Source organism: Panthera leo, chromosome C1 (assembly GCF_018350215.1).
Source record: "Panthera leo isolate Ple1 chromosome C1, P.leo_Ple1_pat1.1, whole genome shotgun sequence".
NCBI lineage: Eukaryota > Metazoa > Chordata > Mammalia > Carnivora > Felidae > Panthera > Panthera leo.
Window position 1 is genome coordinate 147,323,298 of NC_056686.1, and position 16,544 is coordinate 147,339,841.

The 16,544-nt window shown below is 36.2% G+C and overlaps 1 protein-coding gene and 1 long non-coding RNA gene across 11 annotated transcripts in view; one reads left to right on the top strand and one right to left on the bottom strand.

The window, feature by feature from the left end:
• PKP4 (plakophilin 4) overlaps nucleotides 1-16,544 on the top strand; it is a 238,484-nt gene that overhangs the window by 148,695 nt on the left and 73,245 nt on the right. For all 10 annotated transcript variants that reach the window (XM_042948855.1, XM_042948849.1, XM_042948857.1 and 7 more), the window contains one exon: nucleotides 13,228-13,262. In XM_042948855.1, coding sequence (XP_042804789.1) covers nucleotides 13,228-13,262 — 35 coding nt within the window. The remainder of the gene's footprint in view (nucleotides 1-13,227; nucleotides 13,263-16,544) is intronic.
• The window catches only part of LOC122226153, a 65,530-nt gene that overhangs the window by 36,549 nt on the left and 12,437 nt on the right, over nucleotides 1-16,544 (bottom strand). The window lies entirely within an intron of this gene.

Consider the following 16,544-nt stretch of genomic DNA (forward strand, 5'->3'; position numbering starts at 1 on the left):
AAAATAATATATCTAGATCAGTGATCATGAACAGCAGTTAAAATCATTAGCTAAAAAGATGATGGGAAACTTTACACTGAATGGATCAGGCTGACAGCATCTGAACCCATCAATCTATTCTTATGTTAATATTGCAAACCAGGAGATAGTCAGAAATTATGACCTCCTGATGTGATGCAATTGGAAGAACATAACGTCACTTGTGATACATTCTTGCCCAAGAATTTCTCAGTCATCTAAATATAAATACCGAGTCATAGGAAATATGGAGCTGAGGGAACATGTTGAATGACAATGTGCTGATGCATCAGCCAGATCTTTCTGTTGGGCAGATGAAATTAATTTCAAACAGGAAAGAAAGAATTAAGAGAGAGGGAAGATGAAACCAGACCTTAAGAGAGATGTATTTTAGAGACCAGCATCCAAATATAATGTGTTGACCTTGTTTTGATTAGATTCAAACAAACCAACTGTGTTAAAAAATTGAGGGACTCCTGGGTGGCTCAGTCAGTTAAGCATCTGACTCCTGATTTTGGCTCAGGTCATAATTCCAGGGTCGTGTGATCGAGCCCCACGTCCGTACTCAGCATGGAGCCTGTTTAAGATTCTCCCTCTCTCTCTCCCTCCCCACCCCCTGCTCCTCTCCCCTGCTTGCCTGCTCTGTCTCTAAAATAAAAATTAAAAAAAAAAAAATTGAAACACGGAATTTGAATATGACTAGATATTTGTTGATACTAAGAATTTTACTATTAATATTTTAGGTGTGATAATGTTATTGTGGTTATGATCTCTTTAAAGTATCTAGAGGTACATCTAAAGTATTTATTACAGAAGTGATAAGATGTCTGAGAGACTTCACTTCAGAATAATCTAGTAATGTAAAGAAAATAGTAGGTAAAGCTGGGTAATGAATATATAAGGGATTTATTATAATCTGTTTTCTTCTTTATACACATGTGTGTGTGTTTTAAATATTGCATAACAAAAGTTTTTTTTAATGTTAAGTGATTGAGCTCTTTATTTTCTGACTGAAATTACGGTTAAAATTTATCTGTTTCATTTTTACAAAATTGAGATGGTTCTATTTCTTAACATTTGAGTGGTGGATGTTCTCTTTAATAGTTCAAATAAAGACTATTTAAATTGAATAGATTATGAATCTTCACAGAGTGCACCACACATTTCTTGCTGCCTTTTCCATCAATAATGTTGGCTTATTATGGCAATGAATGGGAGGGCACTGAAAGGGAGAAGGAAAGATAAAGCTGATCAATCACTTCTTCTGTCATATTGCAAACCATTGTCCTTTTCATTCATATCTCTCAAAAGAATAATGCTGGACATGAAAGCTAGGAATTTAATACAGTCTTGCCCAAATGCTTGCCTTGTCTATTTGCCATAGATTGCCTGTTCAACCACTGAACAGTGTTTATGGATCACCCTTTCTGTATCCAAAATGCTATTTTAAGAGACTTTATCCTGACCCTCCATTATCATTGTTGTCATTCCTTCTCATTTGTTCTTTTTTTTTGTTAATTTTTTAAAGTTTATTTTTTGAGAGACAGAGTGCAAGTGGGGGAAGAGCAGAGAGAGAGGCAGACACAGAATCTACGGCAGACTCCAGGCTCTGACATGTCCACACAGAGCCCAATGCAGGGCTTGAACCCACGAACTGTGAGATCATGACCTGAGCCGAAGTCTGAATAATCAACTGACTAAGCCACCCAGGCACCCCTCTTTCTCATTTGTTCTAATAGGCTTTTTTCTTTTTCATTCCTGTTTGGTAGTTTGGAAACACTTACATGTGGGGGATAAACAGAGAAGAGATAAACAGAGGGGATGTGTGACAAATTAGGGATCTATGAGGGCTTTCAGAAGACTTTTAAGCATTCTGGAACCACTTTCCTAAGTTCCATAGGTCTTACATAGAAACATAGCATATACTATGCCAAATGTTGACTGTATCCTTGTGTCCATTCTTTTTTCAGAACAGTTATTGATGATCCTGGGTCTATCCCACGTGTGAATTCATTCCTCCTTCAGCACTAAAACAGCTATTTATGGTGCTTGTCCGTGAATTAAGAACTGAAAATGCTGTTACAGTGAGAAACATAATTTTTTTCAAAAAGCAAAGGAGAAATTTAATATATCATGTTCTTTCTTTTAACACTTATAGTGAAAATAAAAGTTTTTTTCAGAAGTTAAAGAAACTTTACTGTTTATAAAAATTAAAAAAATCAATCCTTTGGCTGATCAATGGAAAGAAAGTGAATATCGTTCTTTAGACATATGCCAAATTTGATAGTGTCTTTATATGAGTATAAAGAATTGTATGTGAATAAATCATTTGCTTTTGAATGTCTAAATGGGATAAATAATCAGGGGAGTACATGCTTAATAAAACATTTAGGTTTTTATAATTTAAAATTCCTTTTAAGTAAACTTTTATATTGGCTTTTCAAAACATTTTAAAGCCTAAAGTAAAAAATGAAATTGTATGCATCATAAACAAAGCTATTTATAATGATGAGTTTTACGGAATTTGGATGCCAGCCAGTATATCTTACTACACATCTCCACAGCTTAGTTCTTTCTGTGTTAACGCTGCTCAATCTCATGCAGAGCAAGTAGACAAACAGGACCCTTCTCCTGCTCCCTACCAGTGTAGCTTTTTTTTCAAATATAAGATTTAAATTGTTTTATACATTTCTAAAAAGAGTGTGTTTTTGTGTGTTCTTTCTTTTTTATTTTCCATCTTTAAAACTGTTTCTCATTTCTGTTTTTTTCACCTTTGGAAGGTTTTGGAAAGAACAGAAGTGAGGGAGACAATAGCAGTTTTTAGACCATGGACACAAAAAATTTGCAGTAGCCCATCTATTCTAAGGCTAAACCTTTGCCTAAATAGCACCCTAAGTCATGGCACAATACTTAGGAAAGAGAGTCTGGTATTGTGTTTACCCATTTTACTATTTTCAGTTGTTTTCATTCTTTCAAAGGTCAACTGAAATGTTAGAAAACCCTTCTATTCTGATTTCTACTTTTACTGGTTGGAACACCTGTTGTGGGATGGACTTAACCAGAAATCATGTTTCCTATATAATTTATGGGGATACCAGAGGGAACTGTTTGTCTCATTTTTGTCTAGTACTACATCCTTTTTGATCTTCCCCTTCCCATATGGTCTTTTGGATCTTTTATTCATAGATTCAAAGCACTAACACAAAATGCTTTTGTCAAAGAATATTTAACATCTTCTAAAATGTGTTTACCTCCAGTCCCTATGAAAGTTACTTGAATTGTTAAAAGGACTAGTATTATCTGTTCCTTTACTGTTTTTGCTCTGCATTAAATACATAATTTTCTCCTTAGGAGACTGGTCAGAGTGTTACTTATTTATATCTTACGTCTTCCTAGAATTCATTTTATATAGCCGTTATAGGAGTCTAAAACTATTGCTATTGTAGAGTAGCATGGGGAGAAGTGGAATGAAGAATTAAAACAAGGGTGAACACTAATAGAGCCAGTAATGAGACCACAAATGTTCACCACAGTGGCTGGGTATACATTTTACTTTAAACTTGCTAACAGCCAATGAAAACCAAGACTTTGTTGTCCCTATTACTCATGATTTTTTAAAGACTAAACTTGTAAAGCACATTTTGAGAGCATGACCAGTTTTTTCAGGTAAAGTGTCACTGAGAGGAAATATATGGTTCAGACTGTAAGTCTTAGATCTTTCCCAGATTCCTTGAAGTATCAGTCCTTCTCTTCTACAGCCTTCCTGTTTGCACCTTCTGTTGGCTCTCCAGGTGACTTGGTGTAGATTGCAGATGGATCAGCCCAAATCCATCCACACTAGTGAAAGGTGACTCAGGGCTTGTGTCCTGGTACACAAGGAACAACTGCATCCTACAAGATGGGTCAGGAACAACTGCATCCTACAAGAAGGACATCATTTTTCATGCAAGTGCTCTTTCCTTTCTCTAACCTCAATATCAGCCTCAGATCATATAAACAATTATGAAAAGAGATCCTTTGCTCTTTCTCATATGTTATGCCTTGCTTAGCCCAGATTATAAGCATATACCATTTCAGGGTCAACTCAGAGCCATAAGACACAAAAACATTAATAAACTACCATAATGAGCATGTTATCATGGTTTCCTTTTTCCTGGCTGCTGATCATGTGGTCCTTTCTTAGGAAGAAGGAAATCGGTCTCCATCCAATAGAGAATTGTGCAGGGTCTGATACCACGATAAAAACACAGAAAGGAACCTGAGTCCTGGAAAAATCATAAATTTAGAGGAAGAGTTTTTGTTTTTGTTGAGATTGATTATGAATAGACAAAAAATTTGGACGAGGCTCTTAAAAATGTAGTTAGATGCTAAGAAGGATTGCTTTCTGGGTGTTATTGCTAAGATAACCTTATTGTGTATGGGCTAGTGACTTTTCAAACTAGGGTCCTCAGAGCCCCTTAAAAACAGTGTCGTTGATAGGGCTAGCTATTTGCCTTCCAGCTCCCCACCTCTGCTTCAGCCAGGTAAAGCATTCACCTTCATTGTCTGTTCTACATATTGGCCTTCCTATCTTTGACTTCTTGATATAGCCTGGTGGAAGGTGGAACAGGTATATACCTGTTGGTAGGTGGTATGAGTTCTTGGAACACCAGAAGCTGGCTTATAGCATCAGAGAGGTCTTGATTCCATCTCCATTTTCTAGACCCCCCTTCCCCCCCTGCTAATTATGAGCATAAAATAAGCTCAAGGGTATTCTTGCTGAGGGTGAAGAGAAATTTGACCTGCTTACATGGTAACTGTTTTTAAGACTTGGGACTTCCACAGACATTATATTTAAGAAGTAGCATTCTCAAGCATTCAAGAGCACTCGAGATTAAGCTAAAGGACAGAATAAGCTATCTACCTAGCTAAGAACTCACAAGGAACTAGTAGACTTTATAAATGTGTTAAGAGAAACACGGCTAAATTTTAAATGTACTAAATTAAAAGGGAAGTCAAAGCAATACTAAATAGAAATTTAAAAAAAACCTTAAAGTATGTTATGGTATTATCTCCATATCATAATTGACTATTATAATTAATGAAGATACAGAAAGTTACGTTTACCAGAACGGTTACTCAGTTAAGGAAGTTTGTTTTAAATTTATCTTGTAATACTCCCAAGTAGAGACTAAAACTTAAGAATCATTAGTAGTTATTTTGCCAGATTTCTGGGGTAGAAAATCCTAGGTACATATTAGGAAATACGAAGTAACCTGGGAACTGTGGAGCCCAGAGTCCATATCTAAGAAGATTATGATGCATTTCGTTAAAAAGCAATTTGTAATGCCTAAAAGATAACAAGGTGCTAAGTAATTGCAATATGAATTCATTGCCAGAAAATAAAAACCCAAATAAACCACTTTCCTTTTTATTTTATTTTTATTTTTAGAGGAGAGCAAGTGGAGGACAGGGGCCAAGGGAGAGAGGGAGAAAGAGAGAGAATCTTAAGCAGGCTCCACAGGCCTGACATGGGGCCTGATCCCACGACCCTGGGATTGTGATCTGAGCTGAAACAAGAGTCGGACACTCAATCAACTGAGCCATGCAGGCACCCCTCTTTTTTCTTTTCTTTTCTTTTCTTTTGTTTTTTTTTAGAGATTTACTTATTTTTGAAAGCGAGCACAAGCATTAAGGGACACAGAGGAGGGGACAGAAGATCTGAGTGGGTTCTATGCTGACAGCAGCAAGCTTAATGCAGGGCTTGAATTCACAAGCCCTGAGATCATGACCTGAGCCAAAATCAAGAGTTGGTCACCCAACCGGCTGGGCCACCTAGGTGCCCTCCACCCCTCCGCTGTTTTCTTTTTAATCCAGAAATGGACCTCGGAATCAATTAACATTAGACATAAATATTAGAGCAACGGATTATAAAGGAAATTATAACAAACTAATAGAGAGTCACCAGAAGTTTTCACAATGGATTTAGAATCCAGGAGACCTACATACTTGCTAATAGAATAACACCAATTAGTAGAATAATAAAGCCAGTTTGGGATATATAACCCAATATAATATTGGGATATTCACCAATAACAAGTGAAAAGTTGGAAGTTGATTTTTAAAATAAACGCATCATAAATTGAAAATAAGACAATAATGAATTGTTAGAGAAAGATACTCAGTTTGGAATTTATTTAAGCAACTGAGATGTCATCTGTAGTGATAATTTTTGAATTCAGGAGTTTACATGTACAGAAGAAATACAGAACTTTTGTATGAGACTCAGAACTTATACTCAGAACTCAAAGTAGTAAAACTAATAGTAAAAATAGTCAATGAACATATGATTATTGTGTGTTCGTCTGTTAATTACCTCTGTTCAGTAAAGGAAGATCACCTAAGAATCATTTTAAAAACATTGTGGAAGAATATGTTGTAATAGTGAAATAAATAGATGATATAATGCTACCAAATTGGGATGATTTAAATAACCATTTGAAGACAGTGTCATAATACAAAAGGGAGAAATGTTTTATTTGGACATGTAGAATATTATGTTGGTGGTCTCCCAAACTGGCTGATTACTAGCCCTTTACAATTTTTGATCCATGGGAATTGAAGTGAACTCTAGAATTTGGTAATACATTTCATATTGCTATATCTCTCTCCCACTGGAGCCTTCATGTTCCGGTTTCCACCTGAGTGGTCCCAATACTAATTTACCTTCTCTTGCTAGGTGAGTAGAAGGAGAGCTAGATCTTGTGTTTTTTTGTTGTAAAAGACAAATGTTTCACACTTTGGGTTGTTATAGATAGGTGAATGCTTCTTCCTTCAAACACTACGGGGCCCATCAGAGTCCTCTCTTAAAGGTTTCTGTCTTTAAGAACAGCCTTTCCAAAGTCTCTTGACACCTTCTTGCCTTTGGGCATGTGATCCACTGGAGGTGTCACAAAAGTACCATAATGAGTAATTATAAGACAGTCCAGCATTGGAAGACAAGGACTTTGCAAATGAAGCTTCTAATGATGTCTGGCACTCAAGTAGATAATCAGATATTTATTAATTGGATTCATGTTATGTATACAATAAACATCTTTACTATAATAGAGCCAAATCAAGGTGAGGGAATTCTGATCCCTTCATAGAATAATTGAAATAATTTCTGGGGCACCTGGGTGACTCAGTCGATTAAGGATCCGACTTTGGCTCAGGTCATGATCTCATGGTTCATGAGTTAAAACCCCACATCAGGCTGACAGCTCAGAGCCTGGAGCCTACTTTGGATTCTGTGCCTCCCTCTCTGCTTCTCTCTCTCTGTCTCTGTCTCTCTCTCTCTCAAAAATAAACATTTAAAAAATTAATAAAAGAATTTCTAAAATCACATAGAATGAGCCTTGAAAAAAAGAATCCAAAGAGCTAAGATTAAGATCAGCTATCTACTCAATGCTAGCTAGTTGATACAGACAGAATTAAAACACAAACTTTACCCTCAAGAAGATGGTCATAGTTTGGTAGTTGAAGCAGGTAAACAACTACTACAATTAAAATCATACAAAAAGACCTAAAATTGAGATAGGTTACTGGGCACATTGTTCACTTAAAGGAGGATGTGATCAAATTTCATTGAATTCTTTTTGTTATTATTAATTCTTCAAGGATAATTGGTGATCATCAGGGAGAATGCTGTAAAGAGTACATAGTCTAGACAGTGGCACACACCCATACTCTTATAAGCAAAAGTCTCAAATAATTCATTACAGTGATTCCTCTCCATTAATACAAGTGAAATTTACCTTCGTATTGACTATACTCAAATTTTAAACTATTAATGAGGGTTCTGTATATACACATATGTACGTGTGTGTGTGTGTGTAAAATTTCTTAAGGTGATTTTTTTTCTATTCCCCTTCTCCCACTTTGCCCATCCTCCACCCTCCTCCCCTCTGGCAACCATCAGTTTGTTTTCCATATTTATAGTCTGTTTCTGCTCTTTGTTTCTTTGTTTTGTTTTTTTAGATTCCATATATAAGTGAAATCATATGGTATTTGTCTTTCTCAGACTCTCCTCACTTAGCATAATACTTCTAGGTTCATCCATGTTGTCACACATGGCAAGCTCTCTTTTTTTTTTTATATAGCTGAATAATATTCCTTTGTGTATTTATACTCCATATTTTCTTTATCTCTTGATGGTCATTTGGGCTGCTTCCATGATTAACTACTGTAAATAATGCTGCAATAAACATAGGGGAATATATATGTTTTCAAATTAGTGTTTTTATTTTCTTTGGGTTAAATACCCAGGAGAGGAATTACCGAGTCACATAGTGGTTCTGTTAATTTTTTGAGGAACCTCCATCCTGTTTTTCATAATGGCTGTACCAATTTACATTCCTACCAGTAGTGCATGAGGGTTACTTCTTCTCCACATCTTCCCTAACACTTGTTATTTGTCTTTTTTTTTTCTTTTCATTCTAGCCATTCTGGCAGATATAAGGTTTTATTTTGATGGTGATGTTGAACATCTTTTCACATATCTGTTGGCCATCTGGATGTCTTCTTTGGAAAAATGTCTATTTGAGTTCTGTGCCCATTTTAATCAGCTTATATGGGGTTTTTGGGGTTTTTTTTTTTACTGTTGAGTTGTGTAAGTCTTCTCTTTATTTTGCATATTAATCCCTTATCAGATACATCATTTGCAGACCTCTCCTTCCATTCAGGAAGTTACCTTTTTGTCTTATTGTTGGTTGCCTTCACTGTTAATACAGAGAATTTGTTTTCCATAAAACAAAGCAGTAAGTTTTGCAGTTTGACCACGTTCTAGTCTCAGGCTGAGGCCTGACTTTCTTTTCAACAGAAAAATGACTCTGGGGTTCTATTCAATCCAGTGTGTCTTGTAGGAGAGTAATGATAGTAGCCTGCACTACTACTAATGGAAAGAACCCCATCTAGACCTAGGAGAGAGAGAGAGAGAAATGACATGCTAACATTACTCTATGTGGCTCCATCAAATTCTCTACTGCCCCCTCCACTACTGTTTACCTACTAGTGTCCATTAACGCAGGCTAGCCCACATCAGAAATAGAATTGGAAGGAAATTGGGTGCAGACTTAAGTATACTATTTTTCAAAAAAATTTCTGTTATTAAGTGATATGGAGTAAAGTTTATCAGCATATTCAATTTCATGGGTGTATGACATATATGTTGTAACAGGTTACCTGCATTGGCCACTCTAGAATTTGTGTAATTCTGAAAGAGCTTCCAGACTGTGTTTCCGCACATTCTATCCCCAAAATTGCGCTGGAAGCATGAAGCAGCGCGGTATGTGGGGGAACTGCAAGTAATTAGAAGTGCCTGGAATGTAGGTTTGTGTGGAAAAGGGCAGACTAGAAGGACCTGGGTGGTGGAGGGCCGTCTGGGGCATACCAAGATGTTTGAGCTGTTTCCTCTGTGGGTCTGTTATGCGTTAGCATCACGAGAGTGATGTCAGATATCCGAGGGTTTGAAAAATCACTGCAGCGGCAGTGTGGAGGAGAGCCTGGAAGGATGATCCAGCCACAACACACTGAGAGGATGAAGGCCCGAACTGTGTCTGTGGTAGTAGGGATGAATTCAAAAGGTGTATGTTTTAAGTGGCTGCTGTGTGCCCGGGACTATCTTAGTTTCTGGAAGTACATCTGTGAATAAGGCAGACTTTCCTGCCCTCATGGAGATTGCACACTAGTGGGTGGAAAACAATAAAATGATTCCATGCTCTTCACTTTGAGCGACTAGGTGGTAATGATTAGGGGTTTTTAAGACATTGTGCAACCATACACACCTAGCAAAGATATTTTTGCATCCGTTTATGTCTGCGAAATGAAAAATAAAACATTTAATTTTACAATGATTTACTACATATATTTTTATAACATTACGAGGAAAGCATGGTGTCTTCTTTAAAATAAAACTAATATTGTCCACATTAAAACGAACAGCCTTGATTTACTAATTTGCTAATGAACTTCTAATTGTTCACTGTGTGACTCCACAGTCTCAGACTTAAGAATTTCATTCTAGAAGGTTGTTGATAATTAAGCTATTAGAAATTGTGAATGCATCTTTCCACTGAAACAAAGTTAACCTGGATGATTCAGTTCTTGTATTTTAAAATGTGTTTTACATTCCAGCAGAAGCTCCTAGGACACGAGTCACTTGGAATCTTCGGATAAGAAAGGGAATAGGATGGAATCATTTGTGGGCACAGTGCCTATAGACACGTTGTAGACAGTACAAGTTGGGCAAGTGTTTCTAGGATTAGATGGTTGGAGAGAGGAAGGGAAGAAGGGAGAAGAAGCCTACATGTCTAACATGGGGGCCACCTCTAATTGTTCTGAGAAAAGCAGGTTATGTTCAGTGACTTAAAATAGCATTTCAAAATTGCACATATTTATTGTCTGATCCCCGAATCCCAGAGTATTGAACGATTTGAGAATCATTTAAAGTGAATGATTCAAGAGAAAATTGACCATTCTGAATAACATGCAGTGACCAGTTATAACAGAATTGTAAGATTAGTGTGAAGTAATTTGGCTGAACACACAGGTCTTCAAAAAAAAATACCATGGAAATTTTTGCTTGTTTTTGATCCTAATATTAGTTTATTTTCCTAATGATTTTTATCTTTTACCTAAAATAGAGAAAAATATTAACCGAGACTTCCTGTTGCCTTCACCTCACCTAGGAATGGCTTATTGCATTTTGATGATCAAAGGCCTTTTCAGCAGTAAAAAAGCTGTTTGCCTAACCGAGGCTACTGCAATTTTCTACCTAGAATGGACGAGAATAAGTTGCCTGCTTGATCACTTATATATACCTGATCAGTCAGGACAGTTAAGAACTTGATATTCTACCCAATCTGTTGTAACAACAACATATATTAAGCATCTGCTATGTGTGAGATAGTATGACAGGCACTTGACATTAAAAAGATGAGCAAAATAGCCACAACCCTTGCCCAATTTGAGAAATCAACCTGAATTATATTCTGTTATCTATAATTATAAGAATAAAAAATCTTGTGAAAGTATTTCATTAAAGTTTATGTAAGTTTCATACTCAGAAGATAATAATTTTCATGATATTATTCCCAAGAAACTTGAGGTACATTAAACAATTCTAGATGGCAGTTTTTAATTTATCACATATTTTAATATTGGCAAAAGTATGAACATTTTGAAAGGAACACAGTTAGGTAATATCAACCTCAGTATTTAGAAAACTAATTTAGATGATAGAGTGAAATAAAAACAGATTTAAGAGAAGTTGAAATTCAGTGTAGGGAACCACTTTTGGAGTCACAGAATGTAATAACCTTCCCTCAGGAGCAAGAAGACAAATGTGCCCTAACTCGTATCTGACCAAATGTTCACCTTTTCCTGTCCCATCAGTCCCTTCTGAAATCAGGTAGGAGTGCAGCAGATAAAGGAACATCAACAGAGTAATAGAGATACGCATTCACTGGGGGCATGCCCCTCCCCTGCTTGCTGCTAGTTCAAGGTCCCAGAATGTAAACTGCTAGGGCTCTGACCAAAGTAAAGACAAATCACACACAAAGTTGAAGTTCAGGGAGTTCTTATTAAATCTAGAGTTTCATTAACCACTTTATCAATTGGGGAAATAACAGGGGGTTAACAAGAACTTTAAATCTGAGAACTATAGCACTAAAAACACTGCTCCCTTCTTCTGTTCCATGTCCTGTATTTTATAGTGTTTCCTTAAGTCCGGAGTCACACACCTTTTCCTTAAATTTAATAAACACCCTAAAAATAAGTCAATATGTGCATTTTTCCTGATTTCAAAAAAGTAAAATGTTTAAGAAGGAGAAAAAAAAGACATTTTAATTGTACCCCACAGAAATAACTGCTAACACTTGGGTTTTTATTTTTCCAGACTTCTTTCTTTCTAGGCATATTGTGTGTGTGTGTGTGTGTGTGTGTGTGTGTTTACATGGTTAATGGAAAAATGAGATCGCAAGCCGTTCTGCCATATACACTAGTGAAAAGCCCTGACTTTGGAATCAGGCCATCCTGGGTTTGAATCCCAGCCAATTCTGGTTACTAGCATAAGATTTTGACCAGTTTCTTTACCTGTAAAATAAGAATGATGATGTATCTTTTCAGAAGGTTGTTGTGGACAATAAAAAGGAGATAATATATGTAAAGTGCTTCATCAAGAGTTTAATAAATGCTTCATAATCCAGCCTCTTGTTCCTGTGTTCTACTTCACTGTCCCCTTAGCACCATGCTTTGCTGTATTTGGCAAGTGGGGGGGGGGGGGGGGGGTGGGGAAGCACAGATATGTTTTTATGAAGAAATGTATTAAATTGGTACTCTATAAACTAAGAGACATGTATAGCTAAAATATTCTGATTTTTAAAACCCTATATATTTTTTAAAATTTTTTTAATGTTTAGTTTTGAGAGAGAGAGAGACAGAGGGCACAAGCAGGAGAGGGGCAGGGTTAGAGACAAGCATCCAAAACAGGCTCTATGCTCCGAGCTGTCAGCACAGAGCCCAACATGGGGCTCGAACCCAGGAACCATGAGATCATGACCTGAACCGAAGTCAGAGGCATAACTCACTGAGCCACTCAGGTGCCCCTAAAACCTTATATAAGGTTAACATCCAGCTCAAACTAACCAATAAATTTTGTGCCGATTATAGTTTCTAGACATTTATGTTTGTATGTGTGCATGTGTGTGTGTATTTATTTTTAGTTTCCGGGGCTTTTAACAGGAATTAGAATGAAGTTTTTAACAGCCTTTTGGGTCCTTTTTAATGTGTTGTAGTCAATGTATACATGTATAATAACTTCTATGTATATAACGTATATGTTCTTTTTAACGTATATGTAGTTTTCATATCACAAAAAGCAACATAATACATAAGTACCATGAATATCATGCATAGTTGTGCTATTTTATTTGTCTTATCCAAGAAGAATCTTATATCACTTTATAATTTGCCTTAATTTCCAAGTAGAACTAGTTTCGTCCCAAATTGATATGGAAGCTTAAATATGTCTAAAATTAACTTAGTTAAAAGAGTGGCTTTAAATTTTGTTTGAGACTTTTATACTTTTATGTAATGAAATGTGAAAATTAGATGTTTATGTGCAAAATAGGTCCACAGTTAAATGTTATGACAAAGGAAGTAAATATTTCATTTTTTCCCTTTTTTCTCTAGCTCAACTGAGAAGTCATTTCCTTGGAGATCAACAGGTATGAGTTTTTATCATACAAAAAATATTTCTTATGTTTTGCACACACAAAAAGAGCATTCATATAGCTTGCTTTCTCAGTTTACTGCCTCTTGTAGTGACACTCCTGAGCTCCTTCACTTTCAAATAGTTCTTACTTTGCTTGATTCGTTTGAACATTGTTGAGTAGACTTAAAGATATCAGCAATAAAGAAAGTTAAAGCACTGGACATCAGCATGTCAATGTTATCACCACTGGACATTTTTAATATCGGCACATATCATCTGAATATTTTCTTTTCTATCATAAGAAAGTACAAGGATGCCCTCACAAAAGTTCCTGCATAATCTGGGAAAGTTGACTGATCATTTATATAAATCAAGATTTTTCCTTTCGTAGTGTTTCCCGCACTCAAGAGTTGCCTGAAACATTCATATCCTTTATGTATCCAGATGCAGACTATATGGTAACTTCTAATAGAATCCAGAAGCTTCTAATATAATTTCCTTATCTTTCTTTTCACTCCAAATTCACTTCGTAGAAAGGATGAATTACATTAAGGAGAGTATCTGCCATCTTCATAAATATTTGATGACTTCATATTCAGTGTTCATTCATTAAATGTTGAGCATCTACATCACGGACCCAGTCCTATACACATTGCTGGTCACACAGTGATTTGGTGCAACACGTACATGTTTCTGCATCTTCCTTGGAACTTATAACATAAAGGACAATGTTATCAATATATAAATACTAGAATAGGCCTTGTTATCTAAATACTTTGACAATTTTTAGACAGATTTTGATCTTGAATAAAACTCAGATCACTAAATGTCTGATATCTGAGTTTACCAAAACCTGGTATTAGGATTCCAGGGTTATTTATAGTGCGTACAAGGCACTCCACTGTTTTATAAGAAAGCTATTCCCAATTCCCATGAATTGTTTACTCAAGCCATAGATTAGGCAAAGACATATGAAAAGCTACTTAACAATAAGACTCACAAACAGTAGCTTAATATAAGGAAAATCATACCATGAAATAGTATGTGGTTAGATGCCAAATGTATATTGTGTGGGAGACATTGTTGTAAATGTCTCTGCCTACTGCAGAGAGCGCTTTGTCACTAGGCAGCAAAAGAGACAACAAATGTCGCATATGAACATTTAAAACTGGTTTGAGAGATGGCAAAGTGTGCAAAGTCTAGATAGCCACATTGGGTCAAAATAGAGAGATTTGTAAATACTGGTGACTTTTAACTCTCCCACAGGTCATGGAGAGTCACTGAAAATGCTTTGAGCAAAAAAGTTGCCTGATTTAAATATTCTTCAGGAGAAATAGCAGCTCTATAAACTATTAAAAAGTGATTTGAAAAATGTAAAGAAAAATACTAAGCACACAGTAGTGCGTTTCGTACTTGTTTGTGGCAAAAATTTGCCATTTCATATAAAATTCTTCTGTAAGTTTATCTTTAACAGTACATCATTAATTTATTCCAGAAATATTTCTTGAGAGCCTTAAAACAGTTGTCTAGCACATAGCTGTCAATCTTTAAAACAAATATCCTTGTCCTCTTAAGTGCTTCAGGTCTAGTGGAGGTATATAATGCTATCCACTTGAAATCGGAGGAGGGGGGGCTATAAAGGGGAACGACAGATATATGCCATATTTACTGATATCTCTATTTCTGGACATTAAGGTTGTTTCTAATTTTTTTTACAATTATATATAACATTGTGGGAAACATCCCTGTACATAAAATTATATCTGTACTTTTGATTTATCATAGGCTAGACTTTTAAAGAAAAAATATTAGAGTATATGAACATTTTTAAGCCTCTTGATATGTGTAACCAAGTTGTTTGCCTGAAAAGATTATATTATTTTTCCCTCCCTTTAGGAATGTGAGGTTGATCCTCTCATACTTCCTCATTGGCATCATCGTTTTATTAAAAATCTCTTATATATTGCCCTTTTTTGTTGCAGTGCAAGTGTTTGATAGGCACGAGCTTTTTGTAGACCAAGGATGATAACTATATTAGTCAGAGTCAAGTCAGGAAAACCAAGCTCATGGCAGCTAGTTCCATATGAGGGATTTGATTCAGGGAGGTTTATAGTTCAAGGGCGCATTGGAAGTTTTGGGAAAATTAAACAGCATACTCAAACGCCCATGAGACTGATCATAACCAAAGCTGCCACTGTTTCTAGGACTGAGGGGGCAATGGATTAGGTGGTTTTGTTTCCAAACTGGAGCAGTGGTGAGAAGTAGGGCAGGGGGAGATTTCCAGCATTAGCTGGAACCAGGAAGGAGATAAAGCCAAGCCAGAAATGCTGCCTAGAGCAGAGCCGGAGAACATCCTGGATCTTCTTAGTACAGTTCCGCTCCTGACACACACCATTCTGCCCTGGATGAGCTGAGCCAGAAAAGGCAGTTCGGTGGTTTCTAACTACCAAAAGCCAGCCAGGCAGTGTACAACTGTGTTGATTTACATATATAGAGAATGAGCTTTGATTAGGAAGACACATAACAGAATGAAATATTTGGGGCCTTGCTGTCCTTTCTACCTCCCTCCCCTCTAGTACATTTACTCAGCATCGTTCGACCAGCATCTTCACGATTTACTAATGAGTTAAATATAGATAAGTGTGTGTGTGTGTGTATTGTCTGAGTTCCTCCCCAAATACTTTAACGTTAGGGAAATACAACTCCAATAATTCATCTGTCTTCACCACAGCTACATTTGTAATTCACACCTAATAACTATGCTTCCTCCCTTACTTTTGTCAGAGTATACTCATACCAAACTCCTATTCAGATCTGGCAGGTGTTAGTTACATTTACTGACCTTGTTTTTTGCTTTTGGGGGGAGAAGGAGTGTATTAATCTTCACACACTACAATCACAACTGCTATTTACTCCACTTTCTATTATTTTAACTATAATAACGTTACTTGTGTGCTTTCTTAAATTTGCCTACGTTTCAGCCACAGTTATGACATTTAAATTGTAACCATGGCAATAAGCTACAAAGATAAGGGTAGAAAACTGAAATTTGATTGTATGCATAAAGGAGTAAAATCTGATTTGTTTCATGTTTCTTTTTCTAAGTAGTGATAGATATCTTTAGAAGTTTGATTGCAAGTAAATAATAGCATAAAATGTCAGTTTTGCTGCTTTTTCTGTTAAGTTTAACTCTTATCTTCTCTTTACCACATTGCATGCAGAAATACTAAATGTAGTATAAAAATCCTCTCATTTTTAGAATTTGGTAGTCCTGACCAGAATAAGGGCAGGGGTG